The sequence below is a fragment of the Sorex araneus genome, chromosome X (assembly GCF_027595985.1).
Source record: "Sorex araneus isolate mSorAra2 chromosome X, mSorAra2.pri, whole genome shotgun sequence".
In the NCBI taxonomy this organism is placed as follows: domain Eukaryota; kingdom Metazoa; phylum Chordata; class Mammalia; order Eulipotyphla; family Soricidae; genus Sorex; species Sorex araneus.
The window spans coordinates 177,514,561-177,537,003 of record NC_073313.1 but is presented as its reverse complement, the minus strand read 5'-3'; the positions used below and the strand labels follow the sequence as shown (position 1 = coordinate 177,537,003).

The 22,443-nt window shown below is 35.5% G+C and overlaps 1 protein-coding gene across 2 annotated transcripts in view; it reads right to left on the bottom strand.

The window, feature by feature from the left end:
• Nucleotides 1-22,443, bottom strand: part of DPP10 (dipeptidyl peptidase like 10) — a 667,274-nt gene that overhangs the window by 469,517 nt on the left and 175,314 nt on the right. For both annotated transcript variants that reach the window (XM_004608165.2, XM_055119680.1), the window contains exon 2: nucleotides 21,909-22,023. In XM_004608165.2, the coding sequence (XP_004608222.1) occupies nucleotides 21,909-22,023 (115 nt within the window). The remainder of the gene's footprint in view (nucleotides 1-21,908; nucleotides 22,024-22,443) is intronic.

The following is a 22,443-nucleotide window of genomic DNA, read 5'->3' as shown; positions in this document are numbered from 1 at the left end:
CTCATTCTCTCTCTCTCTCTCTCTCTCTCTCTCTCTCTCTCTCTCTGTCTCAGGAAGCATAATCACTCAACTATCAAAAGGAGTTAAAAAATATCAAATCCATGCATTTGGGAGGACTGGAGAGATAGCACAGCGGTAGGGCTTTTGCCTTTCACTTGGCTGACCTGTGTTTGATTCCTCCACCCCTCTTGGAGAGCCCAGCAAGCTACCAAGAATACCGTGTCCGCACAGCAGACCCAGGCGAGCTACCCGTGGCGTGTTGGATATGCCAAAAACAGTAACAAAAGTCTCAATGAGAGACGTTATTGGTGCCCACTCGAACAAATCGATGAGCAACGGGATGACAGTGACAGTGATGCATTTGGGAATCTCAAGAGAAGATTCATATATCTTGAGAGAGATATGAGAGAAGTTGAGAAGGTAAGCCATGTGCTTTATACAAAGCTAACCTGGGTTTAATCTCTAGGACCACATACAGTCCATGAGCACCGTCAGGAGTATTCCCTGAGAATAGAAGCAGGAATAAGCCTTTAGCAATAATGGGTGTGGCTGACAAGCAAAAATATTACATTTATATAACTGTATAAAAGAAGTAAATTTAAAAATATTTTATTATAACTATGAAACATTCTGAAAAGGGAAAGCTATGAAGATAATAAAAATATACTGGTCACCACAGATTTGGGGCAGGGAAGGGTAAGTAGGAAGAGCACACAGGACTTTAAAGCAACAAATCTTTCCTGTGATACTATGATAGTAAATATATGTCATTAGAAATTCACCTAAATCCACAGATTGTAAAACATAGTGAAACCGAATATAAAGTATAAATGCTAGGTGATAAGGTATCATTTAGAGATTCATATTGTTGTGCCCAAGTCTCAGATCCCCAATTGCGGAGAGACCCAGTTCCACACATGATACTGCAAAAGCAAAGGAACTTTATTACTAGCCCGAGCCAGCGCTAGCTCCACCTAGGGTCTGTGTCTCATCCAACACAGTGGAGTCTTGACAAGGACCCCGACTCCAAATCACAAGCAGTTTATATAGGATTCAGAGTTAAAAAAGCAGTTTATAAACTCGTCTATTTTTATCTTGGCCCTATTACAATGATGGTCAGCAATTAGGAAATGGTTAGCAACAGTTTCTAAGCAGGGTATAGTGACCCCTCATGACCGGCCAGACCCAACTGCCTAATTCCTTATCTCCGGAAATTACTCAACTGGGAGTTTACCAGAAACTGCAAGTCCTGCTTTGGGGAAACAGAAACTGAGGCCTGGTTGAGACTTAACTGTTATCTGCAGTCTGTCATGGCTTCTGAAGAGCCTGCTTTTGGGCCTCACAATATAATATAATGTGTGGGGAATGAAAATAAGGGAAGTTGTACCTATCCGAGAGCTAGCTTTGTATACTAATCTCTGTAATTTTTTTTCAAAATGGCTCACGTGCCTAAAATTCCTTTAGAATAAAATGTTATAAGAGAGGCATTAAAAGCTTAAATTACCTGGACTTAAAATTTTATATATGGTCTTTAGAATAAGTGAGGGAATTAAATGTTTGAAAGTGGGTGGTGCCCTGGTCAACCTTGGCCCAAGGATGTCTAAACTGAACGTGATGGCCACTCAATACCACCCTACCCACATTGCAATACCCATATTGCAAACCACCCTACCCAAAAGGAGAGAGAGAACAAAAGGAATGCCCTGCTACAGAGGCAGGGTTGGAGGGATACTGAGATCATTGGTGGTGGAGAATGGGCACTGGTGGAGGGATGGGTAACCGATCATTGTATGACTGAAAGGCAAACAGGAATGTTTGTAAGTATGTAACAGTACCTCACGGTGATTCACTAATAAAAAAATAAATTAAAAAAAAGAGTATACAAATGTTCTAGAAGGAAAGAAAGAGGAGAGAAGAGGGGAAGATTAGAAGCAATGAGGGGCAGGTCAGAGAGTCAGGTGGTGTTAAGGAACGACAGAGCCAAATGTCCAAACCAGTCAGCAATACTGAAATCAAGAGACACAAACTGTGACAAACAAACTTAGAAAGATGCCTTTGAAGAGGACAGGATGAGAGGGGGTGTGTGTGTGTGTGTGTGTGTGTGTGTGTGTGTGTGGTTTGGGGAATGAGAGGGAATTTAGGAACAATGGGAGGCAAGTTGACACTGTTGGTGGGATTGGTGCTGCAATAGTTGTATATCGTACTACTATGAATAACTTTGTAAATAACAGTGCTTCAATTAAAAAAATAACTTGGGAAAAAAAGACAGTGAAAAGCAATGGCAGAAAAAAGACAAGAAGTGCAATTTTTTTAATATAAAAGAGGAAGTAATTACGTTGATCAAACAAAATAAATCTTCATTCTAGATTTTATTTTCCATCATAGGACTTTAAGATTCTATTGAGATGATTTATTTTAATAGGTTCAGATTCAAGCTTTCAATTTCCCAAGATTTTATAAGAGCATCATCATACTGTCTACAATGAACTGCATGTGAATTTAAGATTACTGTATTTTACCATCTTTATGAGATACACATTTATTTGACCTAATAAAATATTAGGCTAAGTTGGGAAACAGGATTCCACCTTTATTTCAGTAAGAGTGTAGACAATTATGGTAACAATGTACAAGCATTTTTCTTCTTATTAATGCTAAAAATCATAAATATTACATATGCATTCAATATATGTACACAATTAGGAAATACAAAGCATATCAAGCTAAAGAATAGCATAATAGAAATGCAATAATAGCATAAAATTTAATATCTCATTCCATTAAGGATAGATCAACTAAGCAGAGAATAAATAAATAAAAACCCTGAATAACTAAAACAGATGACCTTAATAAATATTTATAGAACATTTCACCCTAAATATCTGAATTAACATTATTTCAAATGTATACAGAAATATTTCTGAAATAAATATGTTGGGATACAAGAGAGATATCTATATGAATATTGAAATCATACTACATGATTTTTTAATCACATTGAAAAAAAATCATAAATCAATAACAAGAAAACTAAAAAGTCTTATATATGTGGGAACTACACAATATGCTCCTTATTAAGTGCTAGTTAATAAGGAAAGCAAAGCATATGTTTAAAAATATCCAAAGACAAATAAAAATTTATCTTGTATAAAAGTGATATTTTAAAAACAAAGATATAGAGATATACCATAATTTGACATTTGAAAAATTAAAAAAAAATCTTAAAGACTGAACAATTGGTAAGAATGGAAAAATAAAAAGATACCCAAAAATAATAAAAATGAATAAGAACAATAAAAATCAATTAAACTAATAGTTATTAAAAAGGTAAACTTTAGGGGCCGGAGCGATAGCACAGAGGGTAGGGCGTTTGCCTTGCACGCGGCCGACCCGGGTTCGATCCCCGGCATCCCATATGGTCCCCCAAGCACCGCCAGGAGTAATTCCTGACTGCAAAGCCAGGAGTAACCCCTGAGCATCGCTGGGTGTGACCCAATAAGCAAAAAAGAAAAAAAAATGTAAACTTTAGTAAGGCTTAAAATTTAAATATAACAGTAATAAATAGAAGTAGGAATGAAGAAGAAATAGCAGCTTTATTAAAGACTGTTATGGACATCTATCTGCCAACAAATATAAAAATCAAGAGGAAATAGATATGTTTTATATAAACAATCAGAATTGATCTATAACAATTATGAAAATTAAAATATTAATTAAATATCACCTAAAATATAAAAGACCAATGAGAATTTTTCACATCCTTAAAAAGTGTAGGAATATTATCATCAAACACAATCAAAATGTGGTCTTTCTGTTGAATGAATATTTATAAATACATTTTATGAGCTCAGCTCATGCTAATACTCAAACCACACAATGGCATCACAAGAAATTTTAACTATAAAATATATTATAAATATAGATGGAACCAAATTGTATTATTTTATTTTAATTTAAATAGATACATAAATATTTGGGGAGCACACTAACAGTGATCAGGATTTATTCATGACTCTGTGCTCACAGATAACTCATAGCAGTGCTCAGGAGACCACTTGTGGTTCTGGGACTGAACCCAGGTGAGGCACATGCAAGACAAGCATCTTAGCATCACTTCCATCCCCCAAATATATACATGAGTGTAAAAAATTAGAACTGCAAAATTCAACCACACATTTGTGGGTTATAAGCAAGGACCCAAGGGCATTCAGAAGAGCAAGAAAACCCCTCTTCAACAAATGATTTTGGGAAATCAGACATAGGCAAAATAAAATGGAATTACAAGCCAGTGAGATCCTGCAGTACAGTTTATCAATGATCTCATTTATAAATCATATTTTGCTGTCAAGACTAATGTTCTTCATTTATTGTAGGTAATAGTTTTTTTCTGAATATTTTAGAAGGGCTACTTTTTCATGCCAATGTTTTATCACATAATTAAAATATATCAAATTATATATATTATGTATTTATAGACTTATATTTCTACACAAATTACTTTTATACTTAGAAGATTCTGTTGGAATTTCATTTAATACTATACATGGAATGAAGATCAGTTGTAGTTCATATTTTATTATTTTTGTCCATTGGATTCCCAATTGTCCCAGCATCATTGCTATAAAGCATTCATTCAAATTCAGTGAATCAAGGGCTGGAGTGATAGCACAGCAGATAGGGCATTTGCCTTGCACAAGGCTGACCTGGGTTCGATTCTCAGCATCCCATATGGTCCCCTGAGCACCTCCAGGGGTAATTCCTGAGTGCAGAGCCAGGAGTAAACCCTGTGCATTGCTGGGTGTGACCCAAAAAGCAAAAAAAAAAAAAAAAAACAAAAAAAAAACAAATTTAGTGAATCATTTAATCATCTTTCATATTAAAAACAATATTGCATAAAATGGTGAGATTACAATACTAATCTGAAACTCTTTTATCTTTACTAGGACTGAATGTTTAAAACTATATATTTAAGCAATTTTCATGTAGGAAACAATTCTATGTAACTTAGAGCTTTTATTTTAAACTGAAATGGCCCCACATACTTGTAGCTTTTTTACATAAATTTAAATTAAATTTAATATATATAAATTAAAGTACTTATTTTGTACCAAAAAATTCTAAAATAAATTTGATAAATTATTTTATTGTTATAGTGGCAGATTAAGTTGCAAACATTTCATTTAAAGGTTTTGATAAATATTGATGAATAATATATGGTCTTTTTAAAATTTTGTATCATTGTTTTTTCTTTTTTTATATATTATTGAAAACATAAATTTCCCATATTTTCAATGGTCTGAATATCCCTATAATTTGATTGAAAACAATTTTATGTACATAATATAAACACATACAATATGTGTAAAAGTTTGAAAATCTAATGCATAGTAATATTTTATGCTATATATGAGTATATTAGACAATATTTAACCCTACTATAAAGATTTACAAATAATAGCAACAAATATACACTGAGATACACAGTTTAAAAATAATCATAACTATTTAAAGTGGGAAAATAAGCATTTCTTATATAGCTACATATATAGAATTTTATCCAAACTTTCTGCTTTGTAGCATGAATGCAGAAATAGAACTAATATTAAATAATTCACTTTATGCTATTTTCTCTGTTCCAGTCTTGCCATTTAAGATCATAATCTGCTACTGGTATCTCTGTACTTTCTTCAAAAATCCAATCTGGTTTTTAAATAGCCTTTTGAAAGTAAGTTAGCTGCATAATCTAAGAAGGAAAAGAAGAGGTTTTCAATATTGAACCACAGAAAAACTGATTCATGACTTTCAGCTCTTGATTTCTCCTTACTTGTGTTTTTTTAATCTAATTTACTCATCTAGGTGGAGAAATAGTTCTTTAACTTAAATTGTATTTGAAACAATTTCTTATTGAAGTAGTAATAAAAACAAAAGATTAATCATGCACTTATTCAAAATTTCTCACCATAACAAAAGTCATTTTCTCTACCTAGAAATCCTTCTCCTCTGTCTGAATACCCAGCATACATCACCACCTCTATGTTTCACTGTTTTGTTTAATTTTGTTATCCATCCATGACAATGAAGAGCATATCCCACATTTAAAAACTAGTCATTTTATTTTTTTATCTTAAAAGTCAGTTCACAATATTTGATTATATTTACTATTTAAATACCAATACCACCATGATTGCACTTTCTGACCACCAAATTTGGAATCTTTCCAGTCCAAATCCCAACCCCTGTCCCAAAAGTGAATCAGAAGAATATATTTTGTATTGTCTGTTATGAAGAACTGCTGAACATGCTGCTTACAAAAAAGTGTTCATATAGGAAACAGTGTGAAGATTGTTCTATTTTGGCAGGAGCCTTTAAGACATTCTATAGGATATCACTAACATGTTGTTAAAGTTTTGGTGATGTGAGCTTTGGTATATATATCTGAAAATATGTATATATGAATATATATACATATATAATATATGTATATATATCCCTCAATGATTTGTTGCCTACTGTCTGAACCCCATCAAATATGATGTGGCAATTATAAAGAATGGTCAGGGAGTGTCTTCTGATGTGTTGTGCAGCTGCTTTTGCGGCCTGCGGTCCAGGAATATGTTCATTCGTATGTAAGGCTCTGCTCAAGTGGGTGGGGAGTGGCCTAGAGTTTAGCGGCAGTTCAGTTGTGGAGGTTGGCTGCCAGGGCTGGGTCCCTTGGGGCAGGGAGGTCTCTCACCCATCCCATTTTGGGGCACCCCGAGTGAAAACAGCCTGGCGAGGAATCAGGAGGCATGGCTATGGGGACCTCATTTTATGCTCCAAAACTAGTATTTTGATGATGCATTGACAGTAGCATCCGTTAGTAGCAAGTAGATAGTACACATAGTTTGTAGCAAGCTTGCTGTATGCAGTTACCCTTATTTTGAGCATTTGTTCCCAGAGCCAACCGGAAATGATCCCTGAGTGCAGAACCATTAGACTTTAACATCAAGGCATATGGCAACAAAAGAAATATACATTTTATATATTTTATTGCTCATTTATATATACATTTATTTTATGTATATAGTTTATATATTATACATGAATAATATATATATTTCAGATATATATACAGATAGATGTATATATACCTGTACGTACATATATATGAACTCTCTCCCGCACTCACCCCTCTCTCTCTATATATATATACATATATGTATGTATATATATATATAAAAGAATAAGTCAAACTGCCGTGGGTAAGCCCCAGATTTCTGAAAAAAATATTTGCTATTTATTTGCTAATACCACCAAGACCTGCACCTATGGCAGTTCCACCCAGGACTGTGCCCTGTGCTTCAAGGCTCATGGCAGCAGCCCTCCTACTAATTGTGGCTTAGCGTCCTTCGGGTTTCTGGGGTGGGCCCCATACTTGAGGTGCTCCTGTCCCCCTCTCACATGTCACCGACTGTAAGTGATGGCCGGGTATGAGACCAACACTCCAGCAAGATCCATTTTCAGGATTAGTTGATTCAGCAGCTCAATGGTTCACTGCCTCATCATGGCGAGGGAATGGCAATGGTAGCAACAGGTGAAGAACGAACTAGCATGCCACCTGCACGGCAGAGCCTGGCAAGCTACCTGTGGTTTGAGGCATATTCACTTGTATCACTTGTCATCCCGTTGATCTTCGATTTGCTCGGGCAGGTGCCAGTAACTTCTCCATTTGTCCCTGTCGCATGCTAGTGCAGCCCAAGGATATCTGCTTGCTCCAGGAACAGGAAGAGCCTCAAATCATTCATTCAGGATTTGATGAAGAAATCTGAACATCTGGTTGGTGGGCAGCCATGCGGTCTTCTGACATCCCATGGAATCCAGTCTGTAACATCTCTAGTCCAGCAGTTGGTCTTCTCTGAATCGCATTACATGACTGGCCCATCTGATTTTTGATGACTTGGCAAACAAGACAGCATCCCTGATTCTTGACCGTCAACAGAGGTCAGAACTCCGGATTCCTTCTCTCACTTGAGTGAGATGTTATACTCATAGCATAACTCTTTTAATTCTTGGGTATCTTGGGGATACCCAAATAGCATTCTCATCCTGTTTGTGCAAGGCCCAGATCTCTGAGGCATATGTTAGTGCAGAACGGTGGAATCGAAAAGATGTGCCCAGAGTTGGAGGTTCTTCATCCTCTTAAACACTCCTTTGATGCTCTTTAAGGCATAGCACGCTGCTCTCTTCCTCCTGCACAGTTCTGGCTCCAAGTTGTTCCTCATGTTGATTTCTTGACCCAGGTACACATAGCTGCTGCATTCGGAGATGTTCATACCATTGAGAGAAGATGGAGCTTCAGGAACTGGTTCATTATTCATGAGCATCATCTTGTTCAGATTCAGCTGCAATCTGACCTTTCCACACTCGAGGTCGAAGTTGGCCAGCATTTGTACCACTTGGCTAAAGTTTGGTGTTATGAGAATGATGTCATCAGTGAAGAAGAGGTGGTGTAATTGCCAACTGTCTATCTTCACTCCCCTTCCTTCCCATTCCAGTCATCACTTCAAGAGGCATATTCAATATGTAAAAAACAGTAACAAAAATGGGCTTCATTTCCCTGACCCTGGAAGACCCACCAATATAGTAGCATTGAGAAGGAGAAACAAGGAGAGGATGCTAAAATCTTAGGGCTGAACTAGGCTGCCAAAATGAAGAAGGGCTAAAATGACTGCCTGCACTTTTAACGCATGTGTGCTGGCATTGGAAGCATCCATCGAGAACCTGATGGTGCTAGCACACAATAATCAAGTACAACCTCATTGGATTGACCAGGATGAGAAGGCACTAATCACATCACACCATTTTCGACACTGGAGAAGAACTGTTCCTCAGAACATGTGACAGTAGAGGCATCTGAATCTCACAAAGATAAAGCTCATGAGAAACGGACTAGTTCCTTACATTCCATTTGCTCTCAATGGAACAAACATCTCTGCATTTTTGTGTACCTAGGTTGAGAACTCAACATGACAAATGACCTGGCCCCTGAGCTGCACAGGAGGAAGAGAGCAGCGTGTAACGCCTTCAGGAGCATTAAAGAAGTTGTTTAGAGGATGAAGAACCTCCAACTCCTGGCACATCTTTTCGACTCCACCATTCTCCCTGCACTAATATGTGCCTCAGAAGCCTGGGGCCCATGAAAACAGGATGAGAGCGCTATTCGGATCTCCCAAAGAGGAATTGAAAGAGCTATGCTTGGAGTATCACGTTTCATTCAAGGGATAAAAGGAATCTGGGGTTCCAAACTCCATCAATGGTTGAGAATCAGGGATGCTGTCTTGTTTGCCAAGGCGTTGAACATCAGATGGGCCAGACAAAAGATGCAATTTGGAGACAACCGTTGAACTAGAACTGTTACCTAATGGATTCCATGGGACATCAAAAGACCGCCTGGCCAGCCACCCACCTACAAAATGGTCAGACTTCTTCGTCAAGACCCTGAATGAACAGTTTGAGGCTCTTCCTGTTCCTGGATCGAGCAGATGCCACTGGGCAATACTAGCACTCGACAGGGACAAATGGAGACATTACTGGTGCCCACTCAAGCAAACTGAATATCAACGGGATGACAAGTGATTCAAGTGATTTTCTATTTATAGATTCCTCCTATCAGTCAACAGACCTTACCATTTTCTCTTCAAATTTCACAACATAAATATAACTTTAAAAAAATTTCCATTACATTCTTTCACTAGAATCCTAAAAATATAAAAAGCTAAAAATAAAAAAATCTGCAATAGACTAAATACTGTCAAAATCTGTTTTTAGAAGTCAGGTACAAGATACCAAATTTGTGTTACTTTATTCCTTAACTTATACTCAAGATAAATGTGAATTGGCAAAGACTGCCTTTAAATTAAAGAATAGTTTTCTTCAAAATGTAAATTTGAGGAATACAAGGATTTGCTATTACTCAAACAGAAAATATCACAATATATTTCTTTGTAGGATCTGTATTTATTATTTAAGGAAAATAAAATCATACATGAAAAATAATTAGGCAAAGTATTAACCTGATTTAATATTAAATATTATAACCATTATTAAAGCAGTTTAATTATAGCTATTTTATGGTAATTTTTGATTTTTTATTTGAAAAATGTGTTTCATTCTTTAAAATTTGCATCTCTTTCATATGCATTTCCTTCAGTCAATTGTCTCCAAGTATGTTACCAGATTTACCTGATTTGAAGAATAATTTTGTGTATTTCTTACTGCTAAAGGAAAATATTATGAAATGTAAATTTTGCTCAAAATTTCCTTCTGTAAAAAGCATATCTGATGATGTTGAATTAAGAAATATACAATATAAATCACACAAGTAATCAATTAGCCAATCAAGAAAATGTAATCAATGTGAGAGCACTGTGAACAACACCTGATTCAAATAGAAGCAGAAAATGAACAACTGTAGCATTTAACATCTGCTTTATTGTTCCAGAAAAATTACTTTTGTTCCTCCTGGACAATGGATCATTCCATTTGTATCGATTTCCCTGCTTCTTCTTTCCTGTGTTCACTGTAGTGTTCAATGAAGTTCCAATTTCATCCAATTTACAGTGCAGAAAAAATATTTTTAATGCAAATTTTATTGTAATGTTCAGTGGCTTACTTTTACTTCAGTCTTCGTCAATGATATTGAACTATTGAGTATGCCTCTAAAATCACTGTCATGGAGTTCACTGCATGTTTTCCATGACTTATTTTATGAATTCAAGTCTATAGCAAGGTCTTTTGTTCATTTCAAATGAATTTTTGTACATAACTTTACTTCTTGAACTAAGAGACCAGTTGATTTCTCTTTCATTCTACCAGCTAGAACAATTTCAGATTAGGCTACTTTGTTTACAGTCTAATGGTATGTATTATTTTAATATGTACTTTTTCCCTAGATCAGATTATCTTCCAATATATTTTTTAAAACTGCTATCATCAATTAAGTAACAGTGTTTCTTTATACTCCATTAATTGAGTGAGACCATTTGACTTTTTGGGTCACATCTGGCACTGCACAGGGTTTACTCCTGGCTCTACAATCAAGAATTACTCCTGGCTGTGCTCTGAGGACCATATGGGATGCTGAATATCAAACCCGGGTCAGCCACGTGCAAGGCAAGCGCCCTACCCACTGCACTATTGCTCCAGCCCCACGTGAGACCATTTGATATTTAAATATTTGTACACAATCCAACTAACTTTATTTAGCAGAAGGAAATTCCAATTCCATAAAATTTTCAGTGAAAGCAAGATTTCATTATTTTCATAGTTGAGTAATATTCCATTGCTTATATGCTACAGTTCTTTGTAACTCATCTGTTGTCATAGTTTGGCATGTTCCCTAATCTTGACTGCATGGTGTGACACTGAACACAAGAAAGCAACTATCATTTCAAATTCACATTTTTGTGTTCTTAGGATAGATGCCAAGAAATACAATCACCGCATCACATATAAAGTTGTTGTTGTTGTTGTTGTTGTTGTTGTTCTTCTTCTTCTTCTTCTTCTTCTTCTTCTTCTTCTTATTATTATTATTATTATTATTTGAGGTCCCTATGTTGTTTTCCATACAGACACAAGATGACATGCTGTCCCACAGTGAGAGTTCCTTTCTCATTACATCTCCACAGTGCAACTGATTCCAGACTTAGAAAGAGGTCAACTTCACCTCTCAAGAGTGTCTTCCTAATCTGCATTTTCCTAATAATCAGCAATGATGGACATTTTTAAAAAAAATGCCTGTTGGCCATAACTATATGTCTTCACTGGGGAAATACCTGCTCAGGTCTTCCCCCCATTTGTTTCATTGCTTTAGGGATGAGGCATGCCTGGTAGTGTTCAGTGGGTACTTCTACTGCGGTGCTCAACATACACTCCAGGAAATGTTTGAAGCACAATCTCAGTATCAGATAGTGAACTTAGACTTTCAGCATGCAAAGCATGAGGCTCAGCTTTTTACCTATCCCCTGTATACCCTATTCCCTCCTTTTAATGTGGCTGTATGCTTTTCGTTGTCCTTGAGTTATTTGAGTGCCTTAAATATTTGGAAAGTAGTATCTTATCAGATGTATAGTGAATAAATAGTTTCCTCCTTTTCAAAATGATGTCTTTTAATTCTTGCTGATGTTTACTTACAGTGCACAAAAAATTATTTTAATGCAAATTTTATTTTAATGTTCAGTGACTTACTTTTACTTCAAACTTCATCAATGATATTGAGCTATTGACTATGACTCTAAAGTCACTATCATGGAGTTCACTGCATGTTTTCCATGACTTATTTTATGAATTCAAGTCTATAGCAAGGTCTTTTGTTCAGTTTAAATGAATTTTTAAACATGTGTGAGATGAAGGTCCAGAATCTGTTTCGCATGTAGCTAACAAGTTTTCCCAGCACCATTTATTGAAAAGGCTTTAATTACTTCACTTCAGACACCAAGATCCTTTACAATAAATTAACTGACTATTTTTTTAAAGAAACATATATTGAAAATATAACACTAAACTCCAGATTGCAATTATTTGTCTATAATGCATTAACCTTCTATAAGAGTCACAGTATACTTAAAAACCCATTCTCCCATTGTTTATTATTAAGTATAAGGAATAATGATTAAATAGCAGTGATCAAGTCTAGGAAGTCATACTCTAATCCCAATATAGTTCTTCACCAGAATACATTGCTAACAATAGTCTTTTCAGGCAACATTACATCATTTGTAAGGAGAAAGTGCGAGATGGAATTGAACTATTACCAGCTGTCTTCTAAGGAAGTTATTAAGCTATCTTAGGACAGGAAAGAAATAGGAGAGGAATAAATAGTTAGAATGTGTCAATCAAAAGATCTTCACTTCAGCATGTTTTATTTCTTCAGAGAGAACTATTATTGAATAAACACATAACTCATGTATAAATGAAACTGTGCACAAACATATACTGACCTAAGATCTAAGATCTAAGATCCTGTAACACCTCTCCCCTTTTTTTTAAGTGCTATTTCTTATTTTTAGCAGATACTCATAATGCTCATCAAATAGATAATATACTTTCAGGTTCTGAAGAAGTTATTAAATTCTAGCTCAAACTCACCATCTCTTGAATAAATAAATCAAGAGTATTAGGATTTACTCATAGGTTTAATTAGTCAAATAAGTCAATTATTGAAAGTGTTAATTATTCTAAAAATTCCTTGAGCCCTTTCTCAAATTAACATCTCCTGATTTTGAGTATAAAATCTGAGTATGAAAAAATTACTTTCACAAAAAGTTTTTATATCTGGGAAGTAAAGTAAAATTACCTAATTTTTACTGATGTACACAGATACAAATGCACACATACAACCTTGCAATAATACCTTCCTTTTTTGGTGTTGAAAAAACACAGTTTCTACCTGTGATCAACCATATATTTCAATCACACTGTGAGAATTATTGTATTTTATTTCTTTATTATACTGTAGAAGAAAGTTACACAGTGTGATTCACAAATGATAAATGAATAGTTGTTTTAGAAGTCAAACATATTAATGACAATACAAAGATTCTGTAATCTTTGGTGTCCTTTGAGTTGTAACTTACTACTTCACCTCTAAAACCAGTAATATATGAAACTTTACTTTTCTTATTGGAAATAAACATTGTGACATCAAATTAGACTGTACCCATTCAATTCCCTATTATCATATAACATTTAGTTTTTAAAAGTTTTACTTAAGAATTTAATCTATATGAGAGAGGTATAATATATTTGGTAGTGTGCTTGTCTTGCACATGTATTAGTGACCTGAATTTGACCTCTGGCACAACATAAGATCCCCTGAGCACTGCCAGGTGAGATGATACCTGAGCTGAGCACAGAATCAGAAGTAAACCTGAACACTGCTTGGTGTAGTCCAAAACACAAACACAAAACAAATCATGATCAATTGCCTACACAGGTAAACTAAAATGATAACATTTTTAAACAATAAAACAGTGATCTCTCATGACCAAGAACTAGGAAATAATGCAAAAGGCAAAAGGAATAAACAGCATATAAAAAAGATAAACTGAATATCTTAAAATTTAAGAATGTTTGTGTATCAATGAAATATAAAAATAATAAAAATATGAAAATTAAAAGATTTGGAGATAGTACAGAAGTTAGGGCACTTGCCTTACACATAGTCAACCCAGGTTCTATTCCTGGCATCCTACATGGGTCCCAAGCACTGCCAGGAGGAATTACTGAATGCAAAGCCAGGAGTAACCCCTGAGCATTGGCGGGTGTGGACTAAAAACTGAAAATCAAAGGTGAAATTTACCTGAAATACCTAGGTCTCTCTGCAAGAGATCAGTATTCAAAATACAGAATACCTACAGTTCTACTATACTGAAAAATCCATTAACATCAGAATAGGACTAGACTAGACCATTCTAAAAGAATGTTGGCTTCCAATCAGCTCCACCTATTCCAGCCTATCAGCAGCCTTCCAGCTTTATGCCATGGCCCCCATTTGTGTGATTTCACCTGTCAGCTTCTAATGGAATATTTTGGGGCCAACAGGGGAGCCACATGTCCCCGACTTAAGACACTGTATTAAATAAAATAGCCAGATATTGATACAATTTATTTTAAAAAGTCAGAACAGTAAATCTGTGAGACTTAGAGCAAAGTAGTGAATCAGTTATGACATTTACGGTGCTTTTTTTTTTTAGGAAGGGTTAACTGCTTCATGATGATGGAGTTTACTTTAATGTATGATGAAAATGATTTGGATCTCAAATAGACATTGTCTTTGAAAATGTAATAAATGCCACCAACTTAAAAATAGGCAATAGTATTACACATTATTACCTATCACTTTGCACATTTTTTTCTATAAAAATTTTATCAGCGCCATGTTTCAGGTCAGAAAAGAAAGACTAAAAAACAAAGCAATTCCAGTGCTGAATAATTCATGAAAAAAAAGGTTTTCTTGCTTCTCTAATATTATAGAATTACTGTTATACCCCAGAAAAAATAAAAGTAAGTTATGATTCTGGAATCAAAGTAAAACCATTTATGATGGATGGAAATATGCAATGGAAACTCTACATTATGAGGTACATATTATAAGGCATAGCATTTTAATTAAGTACAGAGGTTTCCTAAGTCTAGTGCCGTTGATTCTTGTGGGGTTTCTGCTTCTTTTTCTGTAAATATTTTACTCAACTAAACTTTAGAGACAAGTGGATATCGTTTTTTCTTCTTCTTTTTTTAAAAAAAAGTACAAGCTGTTTTATTTGGATATCTTAAGTTCTGTAACTTTTTGTTAAAAAAATATGTCGGGGATTATTTTCAATTGTACACTTCTGCCATCCCTTTCATATCTCCCTCTTACTTACTAGGTACAATTTCTCTCTAATTTCTTTAATGTGCATTTCTCTTTAAGAAGATACAGAATTACTAAAATGATTTTTTAAAGAAAATCAATGGACAGGAAAACAAAGTTAATGTCTCTTATTTTCTGATATGGTTCTTGCCCATATTTTATTGGATGGAATAATTTTAACTCACACTATAAAGATTAATACACATTCTATCACCATAGGACTGGATGTTGTCCCATGCTGAAGAATGATAAACAATTTTCCCGAATTTAAACTCAATTAGGAAACAATAAAATATGAAAAAATGAAAGGTTTTCTATTTTTGCACTGGGATCAAAACTTGTAAATTTCATTTTAACACTAAGAGGATAAGTAAAAACGGCACATGTAGGACACATGAGGCATGTAAGGATCAGATAATAAATGTCACTTATTAAGATAGCACAGCTGGTAGGGCATTTGCCTTGCACAGGGCCAACCTGGTTCTATTCCTGTCACTCTCTGAGAGCCCTGCAAGCTACCAAGAGTATCATGCCTGGCATAATAGAGCCTGGGAAGCCACCCATGGTGTATTTGATATGCCAAAAACAGTAACAAGTCTCACAATGGGGACATTGCTGGTGCCTGCTTGAGCAAACCTATGAACAATGGGATTATAGTGCTATAGGGCAGTGCTACTTATTAAGACAAGATGTCCCCCCACACACACTCTTGTAAAATCAATACATTATAATGTAAAATAACACCATCTTTTTTAGCTGATTGTCTAATACCAATATGAGTGAATAAATCAAATCTGTCTTGAAATCTAATATTAACTCAGAGACAAAATATGTGATTGGTTTTTGTTAATGTAGAGAAAATTATAGTCCATTCAACATAAGAGTAAATCTACTAGAGGTAACAACACTCCCTATTTTCCAGGAGAATAAATTAGAGTCCCATTGTTTTCTCTTGGGTGGACTGATTACATTTGGTTACATCTGTGGCTTCCTTGGTTAAAAAACAAGTGGAAACGTTTTAGCTTATGTCTATCAATGCAACATATATTGTTTATTTTTTAATTCAACACAATAAACTAAATGATTTGCATCTTGGCTGATGTTGATGTTTACAAGAGAGTAAAACATTATTTCTCTTTTATAAGAGCATAATGGGAACTTTAATTGTTGCTTTGACATTTTAAAATACAGGTCACATGCTTAAATGACACCTTTTAAATTGCAGCTGCCAAGAGATTGTTTTCAACATAATATAACATGACATTTTAACTAACTATAACCAAGAGTTATTATTGTGGTAGAACATAACAGTAACCAGAATAAATTTAGCTTGAGTTTTGCATAACAATAACAAATCAGCTGTCATCAGTTTAATAAAGTACTTAATTTTATCAAATGTGTTCTGGAAAATTATCGCTTTTAGAAAGATAGGAGCAGATTAATTGTAATAAAGCCTCATTCAAAGGGTCAAATCATTCTCTTTAAAAATATGAGTGTCTGCTACAAAAGGAACAGAGGGGTTTTTTGTTGTTTTGTGCTTTTTTTTAAACTTAAAATATCAGGAACATGACACCAATCTCATCCTGCAAAAATTCTTCTCCAACAAAATCTACTGGAATTAAGTGTAACATATTAACTACTACATGTATTTGTAGAAGCAAATTTAAACACACATATATAGTGAAGATAGATGAATTCATATTTCACTGAGGAAAAGTAGCATTTGAGGGTTTGTACATGAATGTCAATGGCTTATACAAGAGTACTTGACTACCTTTATACTCTAATAGATCCATGAAGGATACGTATCCAGATAATGTACTAAAGAAAAGAAAAACTGCCTAAAGAAGCATCAGATAGAGCTGATGCTGAGGATACAATAACAAAATATTAAAACATTGGCATTAGTGAGTCATGAGAGAAAATTCACCCATTGAGCCCCTTTAGAGACTGATCGCCAATCAAAAGGCAGCATGTTATTGTTGCTAGCACGAATGAGTGAAACAGACAGACTTCATATGTGGCTATTTAATATGGCAGCCAGATTAAATTACTTCAAAAATCTCCCCTACCAAATACTCTTAACTCATAAAATGAGCATCCCTCTTCTTAAAATATGTCAACATAGACAACAGTATTTGTCAGAAAATGCTTTTAGATCATGTTCATTTTCATTCTTCATATGAAACAAATATATATTAACCATTAATCCAATGCATGGGACTTTCGAGTACAATGCCTGAAATTGCAAAATGTTTAGAAATTAAGTAAATAAAAATACAAGACTGAAATAAGTACACATAAGAGTATAAAATTAATGTTCAAAAGAATAAAATTATTCTGAGAATAAATATGGCTACTTTTTAATTAAAGTGAATTCAAATAGAAAGCCATATTATGAGAAATTTTTCAAAGCATCTAAATTAAGTATCAAATGGAAAAATCACTTATAAAATAAACATTGGAATAGTTAACCCACTCTTCCTAAAATAATTAGCAATTTTCTAAGTCAGGGAAATTCCTGAGAATTTTTGAAATTTAGACACCTGTTTTAAATTATTTCTATAATAAAATTTGAAATCATACTAAAATTACAATGAAAATGTGGTTCTCAATCTACAGGTGTACATTCCTTAGCACTTACCTACAAAATCTAATGATATTTTGAGCAATATAATTTTAAAATTATTTAGTGAGGGCCAACTTATGTAGTAAAAGCAAATTGCTGTTTGCTGTTATATTTGTTACCAGATAAGTCCTATTACTACTGCTCTTATTATCATTTTTAATATCATAGATATCAGGATAAAGTTCAGTTAACATTTTGACAAACCAAATAAACTCCTTCCTCCAAGAAAACACTTGATATGAAAGGAAATAACTCATTTACTCAAGGTCATCTATCTATAAAGAGCATATAGATAAAATTCTCTACTTTTGTGGTAAAAATATTCTAGAGTTAGTCCTTCAACCCCAAAATATCCAGAAAATTTTCCTGAAAAGTGTTGTTTTTCCTGGTTGAAATTTTGCATATTCCTAATTGGTTTTACCCCAGAAGCTAGGGTTTGGAAAGCTATTGGTAGGCAAAAGTACAATTAGAAGAGGTTGTCACATTGTATGCTCCTTATCATTATCGTTGGAGTTTTTTCATAGTGAATATATTTTAGCAAGCTGAGAAATTTCAAGCCTGAGAGACAAAAAAATGTTTGGTGCTATTAGACCACACACTATGAATACAAAATACAATACAAACACTCACAGTTGTTAAATCAAAAGCCTACACTAATGGTCTTATTGCACATATTAATCCTCAATTCAAAAAGGTTTAACAGAATCCATATTGCTGTTGCTGTTGTCTCATGTGGGAGGCACAGATAAGTAAGTTCAAAGAATGTTCTCTTGCTATGACTCACTTATCTTAGACCTTAGTCTTCTAACCTTGTATTTCATTCTCTTGATTAATATGAACTTGACACGAAGTCCACAGAGCAAAGATGTTTATTTGTCTGTTCAAAACTCAAGCAAATGCCTAACTAAATCTCATTACTCACACCCACTTCTTAAATTTATGTGTTTACAAAGACCACTGCTGGAACTGAGTTTAGAGACAGTGTAGAACATAGATCGTCTGCCTCCTAAAATAATACCTTGCAGCACTCTAGACGACTGGTATTTTTAATTTCGTAATGCAATGCCAAAATAGTATTTGAACACAGACATTTGAAATGCACTTAGTAAACTGAAAGTTTAAATAATACTTATCACATACATTTGCATGAAATACCTTATATAAAATTAAGTCTCTGGGTGGTAGATGTATAATTAGTCCATGTTCGAATTGTTGGGGAAGAAGGTGCTCAAAATGTATTAAGAAAACTAGAAAATGCAAGGTCAGTCACCAGAGCTTAAGATATGTTTTTAGAACTCTACTACTAACTTCTAGTAGGGAATTGATAAATAAAACAGACACTGAAAGACTAACTCTATATGTAATAGTTAGTCCTTCTAATGAATATGTTGTAATTTAAATCACAGATCTATATTCCTGAGCATCGCTATTTTTTTAAAGAAATCTTGTTCATGTTGTTCATGTAATACAACATTTGGCATTGTTTCTGCTTGTCAATCAGGCACTGAAGGATAATAATTGTAAAAAAAAGCAGCAGTACTAGACACAATATTAAATATTTTGACTTATTATTAAGCCAACTCGTAATAGCACTGTAAGATTTTATTATGTATTACTCCTACAGCACCGATGAGTGGAATGAGAGAAAAGTAAAATAATTGACCAAGTTGATACAACAAATAAATTTTAGAGCCAGAATTCAAGGGTGTAAATTTTGTAAGTCCATGACAAAATGGATTAAACTGAAAGGAATTTTATGCAGGGCACATTTAAAAGGGTTGAATATTGAATAAGGAAATTAAATTCAGTCATTGGCCAGCTCTATAAGGATTTTATTGAACCAAACACCCAGGAACCCTGAAGTATCACTATGGTATCAGAGACAGTAAAGAAAATCTGAGGCTTGATTTTTTGAGCTCCTGTTCTCCTGTGGACATGTACCTTTCTTGCCTGACTCTATGTTTCTTTGCTCACTTATTTCCACTCTGGAGAAATTTGTTTCCTGAGCACGTATTCCCCCTCTTTCTCTAACATCTTTTTAAGCAAGTTCTAGTCAATATATATAAACTTGATTTACAAATAAAAAAAGTAGAGGCTGGACAGGATGAGACTGGATGGGACTGAAATGGACAGGAAGACTTGGAGGGGACAGGAGTGGGGAAGGAAGCTGGAGAGCAGGGAGAGGGGGGAAGAAAGAGAAGAGAGAGGGGGAAGGGAGAGGAAAGGAAGAGGTCCAGGGAAGGGAGGGGAGGGGAGGGGAGGGGAGGGGAGGGGAAGGGAGGGGAGGGGAGGGAGAGGAGGGACGGGAACAGAGGGGAGGGATGGAGGTAAGTAAGGGAAAGGGAGAAGGGAAAAATATTCTACTGGAATATTTTGTAGTGGCACATCTCTTTCATTTGTGCCTGGAAGAGAGTTGGAGGATTTAAAAAATGATAAAAGAAAAGTAAAATTTATAGAGCAAAAAAGAACTGGAAGAAGTGTTTAAAAACTTGGTTAATTCCCTGTTGAGTTAATTATCTTGTCCTCAAATTTGCCCTTAACCTTGTCGTTAGACTTACTATAGCTCCTAAATGGAGAGAAAACTTTCATATTTTTCTTCATCATTTTTAAATTCAATAATAAAACCCAGATAAAACATACAGAATCTCCTGCCCCCACACCAGGCTTCACTGGGGCCCTCTCGGAGGGGGGGTGGGTTAAGTTTCCCTCCCAGCCCCAAGCAGAGCCCCGGCTAGCCAAAAACCTCTAGAACCCAGCCACAGCCATGCTCAAGGCCACTCTCCACATGCTTGGACAAGCCTCACCCATGAAGAAACTGAGAGAAGAACCCAGGTATGTGGGACCCGTGACTGAGATCTCCAACCCTGCTCAGATTGCAACTGGGCTTCCTCCACCCAGATCTCCAGTTTTCCAGTAGCTTGGCAGTCACGCCCACAAACTGCCCCTGGTGCCATGTAATCTCATCAACAGCCAAATCCAGGAACTATAAAACAAAGCTCCTGGAAGAAAGCAATGCAGAATCTCCTGACCCCGTGCCAGGCTGTCTTCATGGGTGCCCCCTCAGAGGGGGTTGGGTTGAGTTTCCCTCCCTGCTCCAAGCAGACCCCTGGCAATCAAAAACCTCCAGAACCCACCCACAACCACACTCAAGGCCACTCTTCACACACTTGGACGAGCCTCACCCATGAAGGAACCAACTGAGGGACCCAGGTATGCAGAACCCCTGGTTGAGATCTCCAAGCCCACTTGGATTGGGACTGGGCCTCCTTCACACAGATCCCCAGTTTTCCAGTAGCTTTGCAGTCACACCCACAAACTGCCCCCACCTTGTAATCTCATCAATGGCCGAGATCCAGAGATCTGCTGTATAAAGCAAAGCTCCCAGAACAGAGTGATGCAGAATCTCACACGGCAGAGCCTGGCAAGCTACCCACAGCATATTCAATATGCCAAAAACAGTGACAATAATGGGCCTCATTCCCCTGACCCTGGAAGTGTCAGGGATGAATGGAGATGTTACTGGTGCCCGCTCGAGCTAATAGATGAGCAACAGGACAAGAGTGATACAGTGTTACAGTGAATAAAAACCAAATATCTATCTAATTTATTAAACTGACAAAAAGAAAATGTCTCAAAGTGGCAATGGAAACCATGGTTCTCCATGGCATTTTCAATGCATATATTTCACATTTTAACTTCCAAAAATACCCTGCATGATATTTGAACCACAAAATACTGTGGCTCTTGCAAAATGTCTAGTTATGCATTTATTTTTGTTACACACAAAGCTAATGTGTCCTAAGATACCACATTTGGCTAGCCTGTTAAGACATTTGAATGCAAAATTATCATCCACAATAAAATCATAAGAGAGAAATAAGAACAGATTACCTGGGGTTAAGAGGATGACTGACATAGTGATGAGTGAGCATACAACTAAAATCACCAGCAGGGCAATAGCAATTCCCTTCCAGTTTCTCTGTGGAGGGCTATTACTTCCGAGTTCCTGCCGAGATAGAAAAAATAACAGAGAAGATTCATAATTATACATGTTCCTAGAGAAATGTATTCATAAAGAGATGATTCAGTGCATGACACAATCACAGTTTGAAAGCTGATTAGAATCCTTTTCCTCTTCGGTAGCTTATTTAATTATACAAAGGTGCATGTATTATAAATGGCCATCCTGGGGGGGGCAATCATATTTCTCTAAGAAACCAGCAGAACTTTATGCCTGCTGTCCAAAGCATAGATGTTGCTAAAATGAACTGACTTAAAATACCAGGCAGATAAGGAAAGTACTAGGCAAAATAACTCTGGGAATAAAGTGGATCCATTTACACTTTCTCTTGTAACAATGGAAATAGCAATAAAGATGCAAATATCAATATTCCTTTAGCATTATAGATATTTTTCTAACTGTATG